Raw genomic sequence first — 22,329 nt, 5'->3', positions numbered from 1 at the left:
AATTAACTGTGCAAAATAGATATATTTGTGTGTGTTTATCTTAACTGTCCAAAGTAGATACTTAAGAATGAGTGTCTAAGTGTATGGTATACAACAATGTGAGGGTAAGTGTGCATGTGTTTAGGTATGTGTTTATAAAACACATCAGCATATTAGTCAAGCCTCTCAACCCCCACCAAAAAATTAGTCATTATCACAATTAGATAATGAGGGGAAAAAACAACAAAAGAAACTAAAAATATACATAAGACTGTAAGGATTGATTTTTGAAAACACATACATACTGCTAGATCAGTCATATAGACAGGTACCTATTTTACTATGTTTATAATATACAAAGATATAAGCACATACTTATATCCTATTGCTCAATCTGTAAAGCACAAACACACATAAGTTACATTATGATTATCGTCTGTCTTTGTATTGTCCTCCTCATCCTTCATCCTAATGGCAAATGAGTCATTATTATTATCAATATTACCAGCATCGCCTTACTGGCACTTGAGCAAAACATTCGAGCGAGGTTGTTGCCAGTGCCGCTGGACTGACTCCTGTGCAGGTGGCACATAAAAAACACCATTTCGAGCGTGACCATTGCCAGTACTGCCAGACTGGCCCTCATGCCGGTGGCATATAAAAGCACCCACTACACTCTCGGAGTGGTTGGTTTTAGGAAGGGCATCCAGCTGTTGAAACTCTGCCAGATCAGATTGGAGCCTAGCGCAACCATCTGGGTCGCCAGTCCTTCAGTCAAGTCCAACCCATGCTAGCATGGAAAGCGGACGTTAGATGATGATGATTAATAAACCTTTTGCTGCTGAAATGAAATATATCTACTCAGAATATCATTACCCTCAAGTTCAGAATACAGTTTCATATACCAATCTATCTGTTGTTGAAGAAGTTCATGTTTGAAACATTTGAGATGTGTCAAGTTTACTGAGGCAACATAACTTGCAGAAAATACCAATTCTATTTTTTGGTAAATAGTTGGAATAATCCTAACTGGAATAATGCTGAAATTCAATTTCACAGTTAAAGGGTTAAGGCAGTGAGTTGGTAGAATCATTAAAGCATCAGAAAAATGTTAGAGATGCATTTCTTCTGGGTCTTTACATTCTGAATTGAAATCTGAGGTCAATTGCTTCTGTCATCCTTTTTAAAATAATAAATAAATGTGCCCTTTTAAAGCCTAGCCAGGCTCATGGGCCCAGTTTCCCAGTTTCTATAGCGTTATGTGTTCCCCAGCTGGACGGGGCGCCAGTCCATCGCAGCGTTACTCATTTTTGCCAGCTGAGTGGACTGGAACAACGTGAAATGAAGTGTTTTGCTCAAGAACACAACGTGTTACCCGGTCCAGGAATCGAAACCACAATCCTACGATCATGAAGCTAACACCCTAACCACTAAGCCACGTGCCTCCACTTCATCCTTTTTGGGGTTAATGAAATGAAGTACCAGTCAAATACTGGGGGACAATGTTATCAACTAAATCCCCTCTCACCTCAAAATTGCTGGCCTTACACCAAAATTTGAAACTTATTAGTATCATCCATGTTTTCCATCGTATCTAAGTTTCTACTGCACCATCAGGTGCATCCATGTCCCTGAGCTGTGTACAGAATTGTCTTGGGGGGAATTAGAATATTTGTATACTACTGAAATTATTATTATTACTACTACAGTGCAAGAGCTACAGCATGACATCTGTTCCTGTTCCCCATATCATGCTTTAACCTCTCCTCACCTAGCATAAACCCATCTCCCTCAATATTGCATTCCTCATCAGTTGAGAGGGTCTTACTCAGTGAATTTTCTAGGGCTGGGCCATATAAAAAAAGCACCTAGTGTGTTCTGCAAAGTGGTTGACATTGGGAATGGCATAAAGTCATAAAAACCATGCCAAAGAAGACATTAGGGCTTGGTGCATTCCTCTGGTTTCTATTGAACCATTCAATCCATATCAGCCTGGAAAATGGGCATTAAATGGTGATGATAAAAAATTTGTCCCACAGAATGGCCCCTTGGGTAAGTGTCTTTCTCTACAATCCCAGGCAAACCAAAGCCTCATAAGTAGATTTGGTAGATGGAATCTGAAAGAAACTTGTAGTGAGTGTATGTGTATCCTTGTTTTGACATTATATGATAGTTGTAAATGACTATTACTATCATAAAGCAGTGTGTATGTGTATACAAGTGACGTATTCTGTGAAAATGTCCAACCACAGGGAAATAATACCTTGCTTGGCAACAGGTGAAAGTTGGCAATAAGAAGGGCATTCAGTCAAGAAAACTGCCTCTTGACCCATGCAAGCATGGAAAAAGCTGACATTAAAATAATTAAATTGATGACGATGCTAATAGATAATGTAAACATAGATATAATATATATGGATAAAGAATGGAATGATCATGGTTAAAACACTTTTCATCAAAGGTCTGCTCAATCAGAGCCTGCCTGGGGCTAAACAAACAACCTCACCAGTCGTAGAGGTTATGGGTACTGTCCCTCTATCTCTGATTAAAATTGGAAAAACACACACACATATACCTATGTATGTAGTAGTGAGTGAGGAGAAAGAAGAAATGGAGAGAGAAAAAGAGAGGGATAATGCAACGTGTAAGATTTCCCAAATTTTGGGTGGCAAACAAGACAACTGGAGAGACAGACAGGTATAAATCAAAGGAGAGGGAGACGCAAAGCGACTGAAAAACAAAAAGACACAGAAAGATAGAGAGACAGACTGATGGAAACTGACAGACAGAGACAAACAAATTCAAAGTAACATTTTGTTTTCGAATTCCTCTCCCCCCCACTACTTCTATCGTCAGCCATGTTTGCCCAGACCTTACATATTTGGCAAGGTTATTGTTGTTTAAATCAAAACCAGTCCCGGTCGAGCAGACCTACAACTAAATGTGTTCCAACCATGGATATCCTATCTACTCTCATAGAAAAAAAAATGGAAAGAAAAAAAAAACGCTAAAATTATAGTCACTGGTCTGCAAGAAGAAGGAATGGTTATGACAGGAACTGCCTTGATTATAATCAGCTGAATAAATAAGTCAGACCTGGGGTTAAACAACAACATCAAGAGTATTTTATTCTTTCGGGCACAGTGTATCTAGGCCTACTTTAGTCAATATGTTCTTTCCTTTGTGAAGTTCTTCCTTAAATTATGATTTGAGGAAGATTTTGCTGTTATTTCTAGCATGCTGAGGGACTACAAATAGAAGCTACCTAGTTGGCGCGTATGTATGTGTATACAGATAATGTGTGTCTAAGTACGTACATGTGTGTGTGTGTGTGTGTATTGGTGTGTATATTTCTGTAGTTTTTCTCAATGAAGAAACCAAGTCTCTCTCTCCCTCCCCAAATATATGTATAAGTGTACGTATATGTGTGTGTGTGTCTGCACGAGTGTAATCATATGAATGTGAGTGAGCGTGTCCGTCTGCACGAGTGTAGCTCTATGCGTGTATGGGTCTTCATGAGTGTCAGAATGTGTATGTGTGTACGTAAATCAGTATATGTGTGTACGTATGAGAGCTAGTGTACGTATCTCTACAACGGTGTGTGTGCATGTGCACATCTGTGAGCATGTATGTACAACAGTCAATATGTGTGTGTGTGTGTATAAGAGCATATCTCTCTTCATCAGTGCGCCTGCACGATTGTGTGTGTGTGCGCGCAGGTAAGAAGAGGTTCTTAAAAAGACCTTTACGACATTTTCAACCAAGGAGCCACAATGGTTGCTGCTAACGACGCCGTCGTCATCGTCATGTTGGTGGAAGTGGTGACGGTGGTGATGCTGGTGATGGTGGTGGTAGTGGTAGTAGTAGTAAATAAAAATGCTGGCAACACTACGACTACTATTACTACTTTCCAAAACCGATGATAAACCAGAGTAGAAAAATCAGCTGGAAAATAGTGTTCTAGTGAGCATATGTGTGTGTGTGTGTGCGTGTGTATATGTGAATGAGGAAGAGAGTTTTTGTATGAGACAAAGAGAATGTGTGAGATTGTGTGTGTGAGAGAGAGGGTGGGGAGGAGAGAGAATGTGTGACAAAAAGAAGGAACACTACGAAAATTAAATGAAGGTTCGTGTAATTATAATAAATGTGAGTGTGTGGCAGGCTACGGGCGGACACACACACTGAAAGAATCTATATGTGACCGCTCGATTTGCTAGAAGTAACAATCAAATTTTCCTGAAATCACCCGACACTGGTTTATATCTATATACACACACACACACACACATATATATATATATGTGTGCATGTATGTATTGAATAACATTGTCTGAGGTATCCGGAAATACGAGATGGGCAAAGCTGGAACGTCTTTGTCAAAGAGATGCTGCATCAGAGCTCATGAGGGTTACCTCACTAATAGCACTTATAAACAGGCAGACACATAGTGATTGCAGTAGATAGGGGATATGAAACGACAAACAGTTGGACAAGTGTGTGTTACACCTGTATTTATCCGTACATGTAGGTATATACGTCCATATGCATAGACGTATGTATGTGTGCAGGTATATATGTGATGTATGCATATATATTTACACACACACACACACACACACACACGTACATGGGCGAGTTAAAGTATACATACACAGATACCCTTCCTCACCAAAATAAATTCGTTCCTCCACTGATGTTGACCTTAAGTTGTATTAACTGTCACCTTTTGACCTCACTACCAATATACATGTATATATATAAAAGGTATGTGTGTATGTACGCATACGCCTACTGTCAGCTCCCTATATATCACGTAACGTCCACTTTTTTATGCTCACATAGGTCAGACGGAATTTGAAAAGTTTTTAATAGCTGGACGCCCTTCATATTGCCAACTCTCACCTGTTTCCAAGCAAGGTAAAATGTCCTCTGTGGATGCAAGGCAGCAAATGAAGAACATCACTTGTTTGAGTGCTGCTCTTTTACAACCATTACATGAAGTGAAGGCAAGAGAACATGGAAACACATCTATTATATAAAATCCGTTCTGTCTGTCTTCTAGGATCTCGGACATCCTCCATCCGATTGCGCTCAAATTTGATATGTATATATCGACGGTATCAGGGCGTGTATAAGTCTTGAAAAAATTACAAAAAACGATTCCAGGTGAGAATGCGATCGATAAAACCGTGGGAACGTGCATTTGTACGCACAAGTACATCAGCTATTGCGATGTACTCACTGGTACTTTAAACTCTTCGGTTGCATATTTGTGTGAATAAAATCGTTTTTCTTTGGAATAGAAAAAAGTCTATCTTTATTTCTTCTTTTGCTGGTGTCTCAAATTTAGGTTAAATCAGTGTTTCTCAAAGAGGAGGCCTATGGGATGGTCGGACAAATTGTTTTGAGAAAATTTGGTTTAAATGTTTGACAACTCAGCACCGTCCATTGGACGGGGGGCGTTTTGCTCGTATATACATATGTTTGTATATGTATAACAGGCTTCATTCAGTTTCCATATACCAAATCAATTCAGCCCAGACCTATAAAAGAACATACTTGCTCAAAGTGCAGCATAGGCATACTGAACCCAAGTGCAGCTACACTTGTACACTTCATACATACATACAAAACATACTAGAGTCTGTGGTTTTAATATACAAATATGAAGACATTTTTCTGTGCTAGGTGAGTTTGAAGGAAGGGACAGTGCCCAAGGCCTTTGCAGGCTCTTCATCAGCAGTGAGGTTGATGTAATTAATGTTCCACTTGAACTGGAGGAAAGATTGAGCTGGGAAGAGATTCCAGTGGAGCAAATGTTCTGGGGAAGAAAGACTAGGTGTAGTGATCAGGGTGGGGCCTAATGGAGGAGGAGAGTGAACTGACACAACATGGGTAATGGGAAGAGCAGAGAGTCAGGGTTGTCTAAGGGAAGTGGCATGAGGAAAGACAGCTGAGAAGCAAAGACCATTATAGTACCAGTAGAAAAGGCAGAGAGAAGACACAGTATGCTAGTGGGTTAGAGGAAGGATATATATATATATATATATATATATATATATGTGTGTGTGTGTGTGTGTGTGTCTTCTGATTTGGAGTCAATGAATTGTGAAACATGTCTGGAGAATCACCATTATTTTCATTGTCCAAAGAGAATAACAGGTTATATGTATATCTGTTCAATGTCTCAATTTATCTTATGTTCCTAATACATGTGTTATGCATAATTATTTAGCACACATACATGTACAAGCATGGCTGTATGTTTAAGAAGTTTGTTTCACAAGCATATGATTTGGGGTTCAGACCCACTGCATGGTATATTGGGCAAGTATCTTTTACTTTATGCCCTGGATCAACTAATGTCTTGAGAGTGGAACTGGTATGCAACTATATAGAAGCTGATTCTATATAGAACACCTTCACTAATAATCATGCATTCAGTCTTCTTTGGATAAAGAAACAGACATACTTCAGCTCAAGGGATATCAGCCAGTCTTGTGCACAGCTCAGTAACACCATTGAACTGTGAGGGCAATATCTTCAACACAGTCACAGTCAGAGAGGTAAGTATTTTGTTGATGCTTCAATCACTACTGCTTGAGAGTGAAGCTTTTGTTGTGAATGGGATCATGACTTTACTAGGATGTACTCCACTATAATCACAAACAGAAAAGCCAAGGTGCTTCCTTGAAAGATTCCTGCTGTTGTTAGAAACTTTTTAGTTGGATTGCTTGTACTTTGAAATAAAAATTCATGGGTTTTCATACCTGAGGGTTATAGCTATGACAATCTCATCTGAGATACTATAATTTAACAGGATATGTAAGATGGCTCTTTCCTTGATACTATCAAATGCATTGTGGTAGTGTTGATTTGCCTTTGCAGAAAACATTTTAGTTCTGTCTTAGGATGGGGTTAATGTGAGGGGAAATTCATTAAGGGGCCCACAGTTGTAAATTTTTAAGGATAGAGATGGAAGAATATTTTCTTCTGTAGTTGTGAGGCAGATGAAGATGACCTCAAGTTCTGAAGCAGGTAAAGTAAGTAATTGAAGACTTCAAGAAGGCTGTCAATGTGTTTCCTTTATAGATCTCATTACAGAATTCTAACAAGTGTCTGTGGAAGAGTAGATTCACACAATGACTAGAATATTATCTGGACCTGGTGTTTTTTCTTTTTCTTTTTAATATTTTTAGGCATTTTAGTAAAAGTGAAGATACATGGCTTAATAAATAGATAGGGTGTTGCACACATGACTGCAAGATCATGGTTTAAATTCCTGAACTGGGTAGTGTGGTCTTGAACAAAACGCTTCATTTCACATTGCTCCACTTCACTCAGCTACAAATAGGTTCCACCAATAGCTGGAAAGTTAACACTGTGATAGACTGGCATCCCATTCAGGGGAAAGAGTTATAATCTCAGTCACATATGCTATGGAAACTAGGTTAAGATCCTTGATACACCTAAGTTTCAGTCAATTGGCCAGTCAGGATCGATAGGTCATCTGCAACTTTGTGGTTGAGAAAAAGATTGTCATGTTTGATGATATGTAGCTCTATATTACAAAACAACAATTTAAAATGCTGAAACCATGCATCTTGACACTGGTCAGTGGTTTCTCTCACAATATAAATCACTGGAGAAGCTCTCAATGAAGATAAGAGCCACCAGACAATTTGTTTCAATGATATCACATGGCTCAAGGAGGTTGGTTTCTTGAGTCTTTTGTTGCTGACAATAAGAAAGACTTCCTTACATGCAAGGGACAAGCCTAGAGTGCCTATATCATGCTTCGAAACATCAAGCAATGACACGCTTGAAAGTCAACAATGCTTACCTTCTTCAGAGCATATGTAGAGAGCATTTTCGTTTATGGAGCTAAAACCTGGGCTTCAAGATCACCTTAATGGCACATATACATATATCTGGCTTCTCATGAGGGCTCAAAATATCTCATGCCATGAGCACAAGAATAAAGAGGAGATTTATGGGTATATTCTACCCATCTTTGTAATTATTACTCAACATAAAGTAGACATTGCTGGCCACTGCTATTGTGCTGAACAGCAGGCTACAATAAATGTTATTTATATTTCCACACCCTACTGGAGGATGAAGACCACTCAATTACATTGATATTATTGATTGAGACACACAACATGAAATTGAAGTATATGCATTTATGTTTGCAAATGCTTACAATCTGTGTAGTCATTGAATGAAATCCCTCAAGCATAAATGACAACACTATGTCAACAACTTTAAAAAACAAAAGAATTTTTTTTAATCGCCTTATATCTTCGCAATTTTGAAGAAAAAAAAACCCTCACTTGTAAAAACAGGTAATTGTTAGCTTTAGGAAAAGCATCTAGCAGTAAAATAATGTCATGTCTTCATCAAACCAATACTCACTTGGAAAAATGGACATTAAAATGTGTGTGTGTGTATGTACAAATCTCTTATATAAAATCCGTTCTGTCTGTGTGCGTGTGGCTTCTAGGATCTCGGACATCCTCCATCCAATTGCGCTCAAATTTGATATGTAGATACCGACGGTATCAGAGCATGTATAATTCTTGAAAAGAGTACAAAAATCGATTCCAAGTGAGAATGCGATTGATAAAGCCGTAAGAAATCATTTTCCTTTGGAATAGAAAAAAAGTCTATCTTTATTTCTTCTTTTGCTGGTGTATCAAATTTAGGTTAAATCAGTGTTTCTCAAAGGGGAGGCCTATGGGACAGTCGAAATTTGGTTTAAATGTTTGACAACTCAACACCGTCCATTGGATGGGGGTGCGTTTTGCTCGTTTATGCATATGTATACATATGCATGTATATGTGTGTTTGTGTGTGTGGTAAGGAGCCTGCTTCTCAACTACATGGTCCAGGATTCAGTCCCACTGTGTAACACCCTGGGCAAATGGCTTCTGCTCTAGCCTCAAACTGACCAAGGCTTGTGAGTGGATTTGGTAGATGGAAAATGAAAGAAGCCTGTCGTGTGTGTACACGCATGTATGAATGTCTTTGCGTTTGTCCACCACCATTGTTTGACATCTAGTGTTGGTTTGTTTACATCCCTAAAAATTTTGTTGCTACTTCTAGCAAGCTGAGTGACTACATGCAAGTTCTGTCATTAATACATGTACTAAGTTGTTGCGGTTGGTGATGATAGTAAGAACATTGTCAATTCAGGCAATGAGCTTGTTCAGCTGATTGATTATTAAACAAATACACACAATTTATACATCATCACTACACTCACACAAAGACATATATATATATAATACAAATACACACACAGATTGAGAAACAAGCAGCTATTTATTAACACAAGTGTAATATGGTCAAACATACTTGTAATATTCATAGGTGTGTGTGTATATATATATATATATACACACACACACACACACATGTAGAAAGAGAGAACATGTATACACACAAAAGAATATATAAATAGGCAAGCACATACATGTATATTTACATATAGACACGTATGTGTCAGGCAAAGCCCCTGGCCTATCAGGAATCACTGCTGAGATGCTTAAAACAGCTGGCTATGTGGGCCATGCCATAGTCACCCGCATTGTAAACCAGGTAGTTCACAATGGAGCCATACCCAATGACTGGTGCAGCAGTACCATAGTCAACTGCTACAAGGTAAGGGTGATGCTCTAGATAGAAATAACTACAGAGGTATCAAACTGTTGGACCAGGTGATGAAGGTCTCAGAGAAGGTCATAACCAATCTCATTAGGGAGAGAATTTGTTTAGATGAAATGCAGTTCGGTTTTGTACCAGGTAGAAGCACCACTGATGCTATATTCCTGGTCCGACAACTGCAGGAGAAGTACCTAGCTAAAGATAACCCTCTACATAGCTTTTGTAGACTTGGAGAAAGCCTTTGACAGGGTTCCCCGTTCCCTTATCTGGTGGTCGATGCGGAAACTGGAGATTGAAGAATGGCTAATAAGGGCTGTACAGGCTCTATACAGAGAGGCTGTTAGCAAGGTTAGGATTGGCAACGAATATAGTGAAGAATTCCGAGTAGAAGTAGGTGTGCACCAGGGCTCAGCCTCAGTCCCTTTTGTTCATCATAGTACTTCAAGCAATAACAGAGGAATTCAAAACGGGATGCCCCTGGGAGCTCCTCTATGCCGATGACCTAGCTCTCATAGCAGAATCACTACCGGAACTAGAAGAGAAATTTCGGGTAGAAGCAAGGGTTGGAATCAAAGGCCTTAGAATAAATGTAGCAAAGACCAAAGTATTAGTAAGCAGCAAGAGGTACTCAACACACATCCCCTCGGGTAGGTGGCCCTGCTCAACCTGTAGGAAGGTACAGGTAGAAACTCCATAAGATGCACCCAATGTAAGTTATGGACACATAAGAGGTGCAGCAACATTAAAGGGAAATTAACAGATAAGATAGCTTTCATGTGCGGCAGATGCACAGGGACAATAGACACAACAGACACTCAGAAACAGATTCCATCACACTCCAGGGAGAGAAACTAGAAGTAGTTGATAGTTTCCGCTACCTGGGAGACCAAGTTAGTAGCGGAGGTGGATGCACAGAGAGTATCACCACTAGAATACGAATAGCCTGGGCAAAGTTCAGAAAGCTCCTACCCCTACTGGCAACAAAGCCTCTCCCTCAGAGCAAAGGTAGATTATATGATGCATGTGTGCGAACTGCCATGCTTCACGGTAATGAAACATGGGCTGTGACTGCAGAGACATGCGTAGACTTGAAAGAAATGAAGCTAGCATGATCCGCTGGATGTGTAGTGTCAGTGTGCACGCAAAACAGAGTGTAAGTATCCTGAGAGAAATGCTGGATATAAGAAGCATCAGATGTGGTGTGCAAGAGCGACGCTTGCGATGGTATGGTCATGTGCTGCGGATGGAAAGAGAGATGTGTGAAGAAGTGCCACTCCCAAACAGTTGAAGGTATCAGGGGGAGAGGTAGACCCAGGAAGACATGGGATGAGGTGGTCAAGCATGACCTCAGAGCATTGGGCCTCACTGAGGCAATGGCGAAGGACCGAGATCTCTGGAGATATGCTGTGACTACAAAGACCCGGGCTGCTTTCTGCAGCAATTCCACATACCCCCTACCCATTCTAAGTACCCCCCCTACCCATTCTAAGTACCCCCCTACCCATTCTAAGTACCCCGGATCCCCAAAGTACCCTGGATCCCCAAAATACCCCAATCCCCAAAGTACCCCGGACCTCGTTGCCCCCGTGCCGCTGACACGTTAAAATGCTCGAATCCGATCGTGACGATGCCGGACCCTCCGGCCCCTGTGCAGGTGGCACGTAAAAAGCACCCAATCCACTCACGGAGTGGTTGGCGTTAGGAAGGGCATCCAGCCGTAGAAACTCTGCCAGATTCAGACTGGAGCCTGGAGCGGCCCCTGGCTTCCCAGACCCGGTCAAACCGTCCAACCCGTGCTAGCGCGGAAAGCGGACGTTAAACGATGATGATGATGATGATGATGACAAGTCTTCATTTTAGTTTTGTTTTAGCCAATACAGTAAACGCCGCGCCATTGTACTGCCTTCTCCTGAGACCATTAGTGTGTGTGTGTGTTGCCATACAGCAACAGTTTGGTATTGAAAGGCCAGGAAATATTAAACTGACTCCCAAAAGATTTATGAAACTTGACTGAAGTTTCTCTGCAACTTTTAGAGCTGGCTGAGTCCATCTTGCTCCAAGGTTGACCAGAATCAATCTCTTCCAGAAAGCAAAAGACAAACAGATAGAAAGACGGACAGGGAGAAACCAGACTGCTGGACGGACAGGTAGAGAGACAGACTGCTGGACGGACAGGTAGAGAGACAGACTGCTGGACGGACAGGTAGAGAGACAGACTGCTGGACGGACAGGTAGAGAGACAGACTGCTGGACGGACAGGTAGAGAGACAGACTGCTAGACGGACAGGTAGAGAAGAGACAGACTGTTAGATAGACAGGTAGAGAGACAGACTGCTAGACGGACAGGTAGAGAGACAGACTGCTAGACGGACAGGTAGAGAGACGGACTGCTAGAAGGACAGGTAGAGAGACGGACTGCTAGACGAACAGAGAGAGAGACGGACTGCTAGACGAACAGAGAGAGAGAGACGGACTGCTAGACGGACAGGGAGAGAGACGGACTGCTAGACGAACAGGGAGAGAGACGGACTGCTAGACGAACAGGAGAGAGACGGACTGCTAGACGAACAGGGAGAGAGACGGACTGCTAGACGAACAGGGAGAGAGACGGACTGCTAGACGAACAGGGAGAGAGACGGACTGCTAGACGAACAGGGAGAGACGGACTGCTAGACGAACAGGGAGAGAGACGGACTGCTAGACGAACAGGGAGAGAGACGGACTGCTAGACGAACAGGGAGAGAGACGGACTGCTAGACGAACAGGGAGAGAGACGGACTGCTAGACGAACAGGGAGAGAGACGGACTGCTAGACGAACAGGGAGAGAGACGGACTGCTAGACGAACAGGGAGAGAGACGGACTGCTAGACGAACAGGGAGAGACGGACTGCTAGACGAACAGGGAGAGAGACGGACTGCTAGACGAACAGGGAGAGAGACGGACTGCTAGACGAACAGGAGAGAGACGGACTGCTAGACGAACAGGGAGAGAGACGGACTGCTAGACGAACAGGGAGAGAGACGGACTGCTAGACGAACAGGGAGAGAGACGAACTGCTAGACGGACAGGTAGAGAGACGGACTGCTAGACGGACAGGTAGAGAGACGGACTGCTAGACGGACAGGTAGGGAGACGGACTGCTAGACGGACAGGTAGGGAGACAGACTGCTAGACGGACAGGTAGAGAGACAGACTGCTAGACGGACAGGTAGAGAGACAGACTGCTAGACGGACAGGTAGAGAGACAGACTGCTAGACAGACAGGTAGAGAGACAGACTGCTAGACAGACAGGTAGAGAGACAGACTGCTAGACAGACAGGTAGAGAGACAGACTGCGAGACGGCATGGTAGAGGGACAGACTGTTACACGGACAGGGAGAGAGAGACAGACTGTTACACGGACAGGGAGAGAGAGACAGACTGTTACACGGACAGGGAGAGAGAGACAGACTGTTACACGGACAGGGAGAGAGAGACAGACTGTTACACGGACAGAGAGAGAGAGAGAGACAGACTGTACACGGATAGGGAGAGAGAGACAGACTGTTACACGGACAGGAGAGAGAGACAGACTGTTACACGGACAGGGAGAGAGAGACAGACTGTTACACGGACAGGGAGAGAGAGACAGACTGTTACACGGACAGGGAGAGAGAGACAGACTATGTGATGCAAAGGTAGAGAGAGAGAGAGAGACTGGGTGATGGACAGATAGAGTGTGACAGACTGTGAGATGGACAGGTAGAGATGCAGACAGTCTGATGAACAGGCAGCGAGAGAGAGAGACAGACAGACAGTCTGATGAACAAGCAGAGAGAGAGACAGAGTGTCTGCTGGATGAGGAAAAAGAGACAGACTGTGTGATGGACAGGTAGAGAGTAACAGACTGTCGGATGGACAGGCAGAGATTGACAGAGTGTCTGATGGACGAGGAAAAAGAGACAGACTGTGTGATGGACAGGTAGAGAGTAACAGACTGTCGGATGGACAGGCAGAGAGAGACAGTGTCAAAAGGACAGGCAGAGAGTGACAGGTAGAGAGACAGGCTATGTAACCATCAGGCAGACAGACAGGCTGTGTAACCAGTAGGTAGAAAGACGGGCTGTGAAACACTTCAGGTAGAGGGACAGGCTGTGAAACACTTCAGGTAGAGGGACAGGCTGTGAAACACTTCAGGTAGAGGGACAGGCTGTGAAACACTTCAGGTAGAGGGACAGGCTGTGAAACACTTCAGTAGAGGGACAGGCTGTGAAACACTTCAGGTAGAGGGACAGGCTGTGAAACACTTCAGGTAGAGGGACAGGCTGTGAAACACTTCAGGTAGAGGGACAGGCTGTGAAACACTTCAGGTAGAGGGACAGGCTGTGAAACACTTCAGGTAGAGGGACAGGCTGTGAAACACTTCAGGTAGAGGGACAGGCTGTGAACACTTCAGGTAGAGGGACAGGCTGTGAAACACTTCAGGTAGAGGGACAGGCTGTGAAACACTTCAGGTAGAGGGACAGGCTGTGAAACACTTCAGGTAGAGGTACAGGCTGTGAAACACTTCAGGTAGAGGGACAGGCTGTGAAACACTTCAGGTAGAGGGACAGGCTGTGAAACACTTCAGGTAGAGGGACAGGCTGTGAAACACTTCAGGTAGAGGGACAGGCTGTGAAACACTTCAGGTAGAGGGACAGGCTGTGAAACACTTCAGGTAGAGGGACAGGCTGTGAACGACTTCAGGTAGAGGGACAGGCTGTGAAACACTTCAGGTAGAGGGACAGGCTGTGAAACACTTCAGGTAGAGGACAGGCTGTGAAACACTTCAGGTAGAGGGACAGGCTGTGAAACACTTCAGTAGAGGGACAGGCTGTGAAACCTTCAGGTAGAGGGACAGGCTGTGAAACACTTCAGGTAGAGGGACAGGCTGTGAAACACTTCAGGTAGAGGGACAGGCTGTGAAACACTTCAGGTAGAGGGACAGGCTGTGAAACACTTCAGGTAGAGGGACAGGCTGTGTAACACTTCAGGTAGAGGGACAGGCTGTGTAACACTTCAGGTAGAGGGACAGGCTGTGTAACACTTCAGGTAGAGGGACAGGCTGTGTAACACTTCAGGTAGAGGGACAGGCTGTGTAACACTTAAGGTAGAGGGACAGGCTGTGTAACACTTCAGGTAGAGGGACAGGCTGTGTAACACTTCAGGTAAAGGGACAGGCTGTGTAACACTTCAGGTCGGAAGACAAGCCGTGTAACGGACAGGAAGGGAGACAGGCCGTGTAACGGACAGGTAGGGAGAGATTCTGTGTAACGGACAAGTAGTGAGACAGGTTGTGTAATGGACATGTACACAGACACTTCAGGTAGAGAGACGAACTGTGTAACACTTCAGGTAGAGGACAGGTAGAAACAGGCTGTTTAACGGACGGGTAGAGAGACAGGCTGTTTAACGGACAGGTAGAGAGACAGGCTGTTTAACGGACAGGTAGAGAAACAGGCTGTTTAACGGACAGGTAGAGAGACAGGCTGGTAACGGACAGGTAGAGAGACAGGCTGTTTAACGGACAGGTAGAGAGACAGGCTGTTTAACGGACAGGTAGAGAGACAGGCTGTTTAACGGACAGGTAGAGAGACAGGCTGTTTAACGGACAGGTAGAGAGACAGGCTGTTTAACGGACAGGTAGAGAGACAGGCTGTTTAACGGACAGGTAGAGAGACAGGCTGTTTAACGGACAGGTAGAGAGATAGGCTGTTTAACGGACAGGTAGACAGACAGGCTGTTTAACGGACAGGTGGAGAGGCAGACTGTCTGATGGACGAGTAGAGAGGCAGACTGTCTGGTGGACAAGTAGAGAGGCAGACTGTCTGGTGGACAAGTAGAGAGGCAGACTGTCTGGTGGACAAGTAGAGAGGCAGACTGTCTGATGGACAAGTAGAGAGGCAGACTGTCTGATGGACAAGTAGAGAGGCAGACTGTCTGATGGACAAGTAGAGGAGCAGACTGTCTGATGGACAAGTAGAGAGGCAGACTGTCTGATGGACAAGTAGAGAGGCAGACTGTCTGATGGACAAGTAGAGAGGCAGACTGTCTGGTGGACAAGTGGAGAGGCAGACTGTATGATGGTCAGGTGGAGAGGCAGACTGTCTGATGGTCAGGTGGAGAGGCAGACTGTCTGATGGTCAGGTGGAGAGGCAGACTGTCTGATGGTCAGGTGGAGAGGCAGACTGTCTGATGGTCAGGTGGAGAGGCAGACTGTCTGATAGTCAAGTGGAGGCAGACTGATGGTCAGGTGGAGAGGCAGACTGTCTGAGGAACAGGTAGAGAGGCAGACAGTGTGATGGCCTGGTAGAGCGGCAGAGTGTTTGATGGACAGGTGGAGAAACAGAGATAGACAGGAAGTGATGCAAGTAAGAGAGGTAATTGGTGAGGTGGGCATGTAGGGAAAGAGACAATATAAATATAAGAGATAGAAAGGAACGAGGGAGAGAGATGGACAGGTATAGAAATAACCAGCTGCATGGACACTTCAGGTAGAGGGACAGGCTGCGTAACACTTCAGGTAGAGGGACAGGCTGCGTAACACTTCAGGTAGAGGGACAGGCTGCGTAACACTTCAGGTAGAGGGAGATGTAGCATAACACTTCTGGTAGAGAGATAGACTGTGTAACCATCAGGCAAGGAGACAGACTGTGTAATGGACAGGTATGGAGATGGGCATATGTAACGGACAGGTAGAGAGACAGGCCGTGTAACGGACAGGTAGGGAGACAAACTGTGTAATGGAGAGGTAGGGAGACAGGCAGTGTAATGGAGAGGTAGGGAGACAGGCTGTGTAACAGACAGGTAGGGAGACAAGATGTGTTATGGACAGGTATTAAGAGATTCTGCATAATGGACAGGTAGTGAGTTAAAAAGACAGATGGAGAGACAGGCTGTTTAACGGGCAGGTAGAGAGACAGGCTGTTTAACAGACAGGTAGAGAGACAGGCTGTTTAACGGACAGGTAGAGAGACAGGCTGTTTAACGGACAGGTAGAGAGACAGGCTGTTTAACGGACAGGTAGAGAGACAGGCTGTTTAACGGACAGGTAGAGAGACAGGCTGTTTAACGGACAGGTAGAGAGACAGGCTGTTTAACGGACAGGTAGAGAGACAGGCTGTTTAACGGACGGGTAGAGAGACAGGCTGTTTAACGGACGGGTAGAGAGACAGGCTATTTAACAGCTGGGTAGAGAGACAGGCTATTTAATGCACGGGTAAAAAGACAGGCTGTTTATCGGGCAGATGCGTCGGACGGGTAGGGACACAGGCAGATGCGTCGGACGGGTAGGGACACAGGCTGCGCGACGGACGGGTAGGGACACAGGCTGCGCGACGGACGGGTAGGGACACAGGCTGCGTGACGGAGGGTAGGGACACAGGCTGCGCGACGGACGGGTAGGGACACAGGCTGCGCGACGGACGGGTAGGGACACAGGCTGCACGACGGACGGGTAGGGACACAGGCTGTGCGACGGACGGGTAGGGACACAGGCTGCGCGACGGACGGGTAGGGACACAGGCTGCGCGACGGACGGGTAGGGACACAGGCTGCGCGACGGACGGGTAGGGACACAGGCTGCGCGATGGACAGCTAGGGACACAGGCTGTGCGACGGACAGGTAGGGCAGACTGTGGACAGGGAGAGAGAAAGACTGTGTGATGGACAGGTTGAGAGACAGGCTGTGTAACGGACAGGTAGAGAGAAAGGCTGTGTAGCGGACAGGTAGTGAGACAGGCCGTTTAATGGACAGGTAGTGGGACAGACTGTGTAATGGACAGGTAGTGGGACAGACTGTGTAATGGACAGGTAGTGGGACAGGCTGTGTAATGGACAGGTAGTGGGACAGGCTGTGTAATGGACAAGTAGAGAGGCAGACTATGGACAGGGAGAGAGATAGACTGTGTGATGGACAGGAAGAGTGAGACAGACTGTCTGATGGACAAGTAGAGAGGCAGACCGTCTGATGGACAACTAGAGGGGCAGACTCTCTGATGGACAAGAGGCAGACTGTCTGATGGACAAGTAGAGGAGCAGACTGTCTGATGGACATGTAGAGAGGCAGACTGTATGATGGACATGTAGAGAGGCAGACTGTATGATGGACATGTAGAGAGGCAGACTGTGTGATGGACAGGTAGAGAGGCAGACTGTCTGATGGTCAGGTGGAGAGGCAGACTCTCTCATAGACAGGTAGAGAGGCAGACTCTCTCATAGACAGGTAGAGAGGCAGACTGTCTGATGGACAGGTAGAGAGGCAGACTGTCTGATGGACAGGTAGAGAGGCAGACTGTCTGATGGACAGGTAGAGAGGCAGACTGTCTGATGGACAGGTAGAGAGGCAGACTGTCTGATGGACAGGTGGAGAGGCAGACTGTCTGATGGTCAGGTGGAGAGGCAGACTGTCTGATGGTCAGGTGGAGAGGCAGACTGCCTGATGGTCAGGTGGAGAGGCAGACTGTCTGATGGTCAGGTAGAGAGGCAAACTCTCTCATAGACAGGTAAAGAGGCAGACTTTCTGATGGTCAGGTAGAGAGGCAGACTATCTGATGGTCAGGTAGAGAGGCAGACTGTCTGATGGGCAGGAAGAAAAGCAGAATGTCTGATGGTCAGTTAGAGAGGCAGACTGTCTGATGGTCAGGTAGAGAGGCAGACTGTCTGATGGGCAGGTAGAGAGGCAGACTGTCTGATGGACAGGTAGAGAGGCAGACTGTCTGATGGACAGGTAGAGAGGCAGACTGTCTGATGGACAGGTAGAGAGGCAGACTGTCTGATGGACAGGTAGAGAGGCAGACTGTCTGATGGACAGGTAGAGAGGCAGACTGTCTGATGGACAGGTAGAGAGGCAGTCTGTCTGATGGACAGGTAGAGAGGCAGACTGTCTGATGGACAGGTAGAGAGGCAGACTGCCTGATGGTCAGGTGGAGAGGCAGACTGTCTGATGGTCAGGTGGAGAGGCAGACTGTCTGATGGTCAGGTGGAGAGGCAGACTGTCTCATGGTCAGGTAGAGAGGCAAACTCTCTCATAGACAGGTAAAGAGGCAGACTGTCTGATGGTCAGGTAGAGAGGCAGACTGTCTGATGGTCAGGTAGAGAGGCAGACTGTCTGATGGTCAGGTAGAGAGGCAGACTGTCTGATGGTCAGGTAGAGAGGCAGACTGTCTGATGGTCAGGTGGAGAGGCAGACTGTCTGATGGGCAGAAGAAAAGCAGAATGTCTGATGGTCATGTAGAGAGGCAGACTGTCTGATGGTCAGGTAGAGAGGCAGACTGTCTGATGGGCAGGAAGAAAAGCAGACTCTCTGATGGACAGGTAGAGTGGCAGACAGTGTTATGAACAGGTAGAGCGACAGAGTGTCTGATGGACAGGTGGAGAAACAGAGAGACAGGAAGAGATGCAGGTATGAGAGGCAAATAGTGAGGTGGGCATGTAGGGAAAGAGACAATATACATATATATATATATAAGAAAGAGAGAGAAGAGTGGGAGAGAGAGATGGACAGGTATAGAAATGACCAGCTGTATGGACATGTAGCAAGATAGTTATATGAACTGTTGAAGAGAAAGACAGCTATTGGTATATATATATATATATATATATATATATATATATATATATATATATATATATAGAGAGAGAGAGAGAGAGAGAGAGGAGAGAGAGAGAGGAGAGAGAGAGAGAAGAGAGAGAGAGAGAAAGACAGCTTTAAAGGAATCTAGAAATAGCCAGCTGTGTGGAAATCTAGAGATACAGGTAGAGGCCTAGATGAACATGTAGATAGACAGCTAAGTGGTCTGTTATAGAAAGACAGCTAAATTGACATGAAGAGTGATAGCTTAGATGTGCCGCAGAAAGATGGTCAAAGACACTTAATTCGTAGGTGGTAAAAAGCTTGGCAGTTTGACAGACAACTAAATGGACTCGATGAAAGATAGACAGACATATAGAGAATAGCTAGAAGGATAGGTAAAAAGATAGATGTGTAGATATACGCGGAGGTAACTAGATATGACAGATAGATGGACAAATAAACTAATGGTTAGTTGAACAGAAACCGACAAATATGACATACGCACACATAAGCAGTATGATAGATATATAAACATGCAGACAGATGGATAGCTAAATTTAGAGACAGACTGGTAGATACGTAGACACCCTGATAGATAGTCTGACAGACATACACATATAGATAGAAAGTCAGATATCTTGACGGACAGAAAACAGATTTATATATATATATATATATATATATATATATGTACACTCACACACAGATAGCTAGATATGGTAGATGGACAGTAAAAGACGAAAAGAGACATCTACTGAGAAAGGCAGACAGCTGGACAAACTGACAAACAGCGCAGACAGACAATTATAGTCAGATAGATACATAGATAGATGATAAAACTATAAGAAAAGCAATTAGGCAAACGAACATATATTTAGATAGAAACACCTAGTTTATGTATATATTGTATATATTTATATTTATATATAATATATATATATATATATATATATATATATACACACACACACTCACATACATATAAGACAAGCTGTGGAGAAGACAAACATTTTGTCACGAGAAGACAGGTGCGGTAATAATGGTTAGTGTGACTGAGAGAGTGAAATGAAATGTTGCAAAGAGAAAAATATAAATCTGTATAATTACCCAGCATTTTACAGGTAGATTCACCACAATTAGCACCCAGATGAGGAAATTCCATCCTTTCTTGTTTTTTTTTTCTTCTTTCTTTAAGAGTCTTTTTTTCTCTGTCTCTACGTTTCTGCTGCTGTTTATGATTATTATTAGTTATTATTACCGTCGTATGTTGGTCAGATGTTTATGTGTATATAAGTGTATGTGCGTGTGTGTGTGTCTATGTGTGTGTTGTAGTAAATAGAGCTGTGATCCGTGTTTTTAGTGTGTCAGTATGTGTAATGCTGTGTGTTTAGTTTTACACAGAATATTAAAACTATAGAGTAAGCTGGTCTCTCACAGAGAGAGTATCTCTCGTCTATTATTGCTACTTCTGAGAGACTTTTTTTTTTTTAAGTTCTTTCAGTTAAAATTCCTTAATCACAAACCACCACAGAAATCACTCCCAGAAGAATAAACAGAAAAAGAAAGAGCGACAGAGAGAGGAGAAAAAGAAAAATCAGAACAGAAAAAATATACAAATCTATCTACATTAAATGAGGGTGTTTTCCCCACTTTTTTAAACCCCCAATTAATTAGTTAATAATAATATATAATAAAATATAAATGCGAAACTTCTGGTGTTGTTCTTTTTCCTCGTCCTCCAAGTAAGCGGTGCACCCGATTGAAAATGTTAACTATCTAACTTCGGGATGGGTAAACCAGCTTCGGGTTTTATAATACCCTGCTAACCACCACCGCCAGTGCTACTACTACTACTACTGCTGCTTCTTCCGCCGCCACTACTAACACCACCGCCTCTATCGCTCAATCCTGCTGCTGCTTGCTTCTAACTGCACTTCCACCACCGTCGTCGTCGCCGACCTCTACATGCTGGCTTCTTCCCCGCCGCTGTCACCTTTATCACCACAATTGTAAAAACGTCACTTCCGTTTACTGTGACATTTACACACACGCACGCACACATACATACACATACAAGTACAGACATAGATCCACTTCCGGCCTCACTCAAACTGTGTTGTCATTGTTATTGAGTTGTCAATGAGATGGCAAATTTTTTTTTGCGGTTACGTGTCTGTCTTGTTTCTCGAATTTTCTCGTGATCTCTTGGTCCTTCCTTCGAACAGAACAGCTTACGCAACACCTGGTCATTATTTAGATTTCTTTCTTTCTGTCACATATATATATATATATAGCTTTTACCGTTTATTTTTACTTGTTTCAGTTTTTGGACTGCGACCAAGCTGGGGCACCACCTTGAAGTATTTTGTCGAAAAAATCGACACCGGCACTTATTTTTAAGCCTGGTATTTATTCTTTCGACTCCTTTTTGACGAACTGCTGAGATAGGGGAGACGTAAATATACTGACACCTTTTAACATACACACACACACACGACGGGTTTCTTTCAAGTTTCCGTCTACCAAATCCATTCAATATTTGGTCCGTTCAGAGCTATAGTAGAAGACACTTGCCCAAGGTGCCGCGCTGTGGGACTGACCGAAAGACGACATGCTTTGTTTTTACGTTCGTTAGAGTGGGAAATCCTTGTCCACAAAGGCGGGATGTTACAAAAGGAAGCAACTTTTTGACTGCCTCCTCATGCCTGAAGAAAAATTTCTGCCGTAGCAAGGAACACATTTTTTTAATATAATCTTGATGCCTAATGAGTCCTCATTACTCCGAAGAATTCCATTTTTGTCTCACTTTGGGTCATATACCCTGGTTCGACGACTCCTGCCCCAGGTGAACCATAGGAATAGTTTGTCATCTGATGTTCCGTTATCATCTCTGTCCACTTAAGACGATGTGAATGTGTGGCATTCATACCTTATTCAAAGGTTATTCTGGCTTACGAGATGCTACAGTCGGTGATGGAAACTCCGTCTCCGTCTGTGACCACCAGTAACTCAACCTTGTTATTCTACGAAGATCGTACAATGTACAAGGAATGTTCGACCTGCTAGAAAAGCAGTCAAATTTTCAA

The 22,329-nt window shown here is 44.0% G+C and overlaps 1 protein-coding gene across 2 annotated transcripts in view; it reads right to left on the bottom strand.

Annotated features, from left to right (window-relative positions):
• Positions 1-21,240, bottom strand: part of LOC115214279 (AN1-type zinc finger protein 2A) — a 64,725-nt gene extending 43,485 nt beyond the window's left edge. The window contains exon 1 of one of the 2 annotated variants that reach the window (XM_036504666.1): positions 20,351-21,240. In XM_036504666.1, coding sequence (XP_036360559.1) covers positions 20,351-20,405 — 55 coding nt within the window. In that variant the 5' untranslated portion in view covers positions 20,406-21,240. The remainder of the gene's footprint in view (positions 1-20,350) is intronic. The other variant, XM_029783424.2, reaches the window with a different exon arrangement.
• Between the last annotated feature and the right edge of the window lie 1,089 nt (positions 21,241-22,329).

Source organism: Octopus sinensis, linkage group LG7 (assembly GCF_006345805.1).
Source record: "Octopus sinensis linkage group LG7, ASM634580v1, whole genome shotgun sequence".
Lineage (NCBI taxonomy): Eukaryota > Metazoa > Mollusca > Cephalopoda > Octopoda > Octopodidae > Octopus > Octopus sinensis.
Note: the sequence above shows the minus strand (reverse complement) of the source record. Positions and strands in the feature narration are given on the sequence as shown.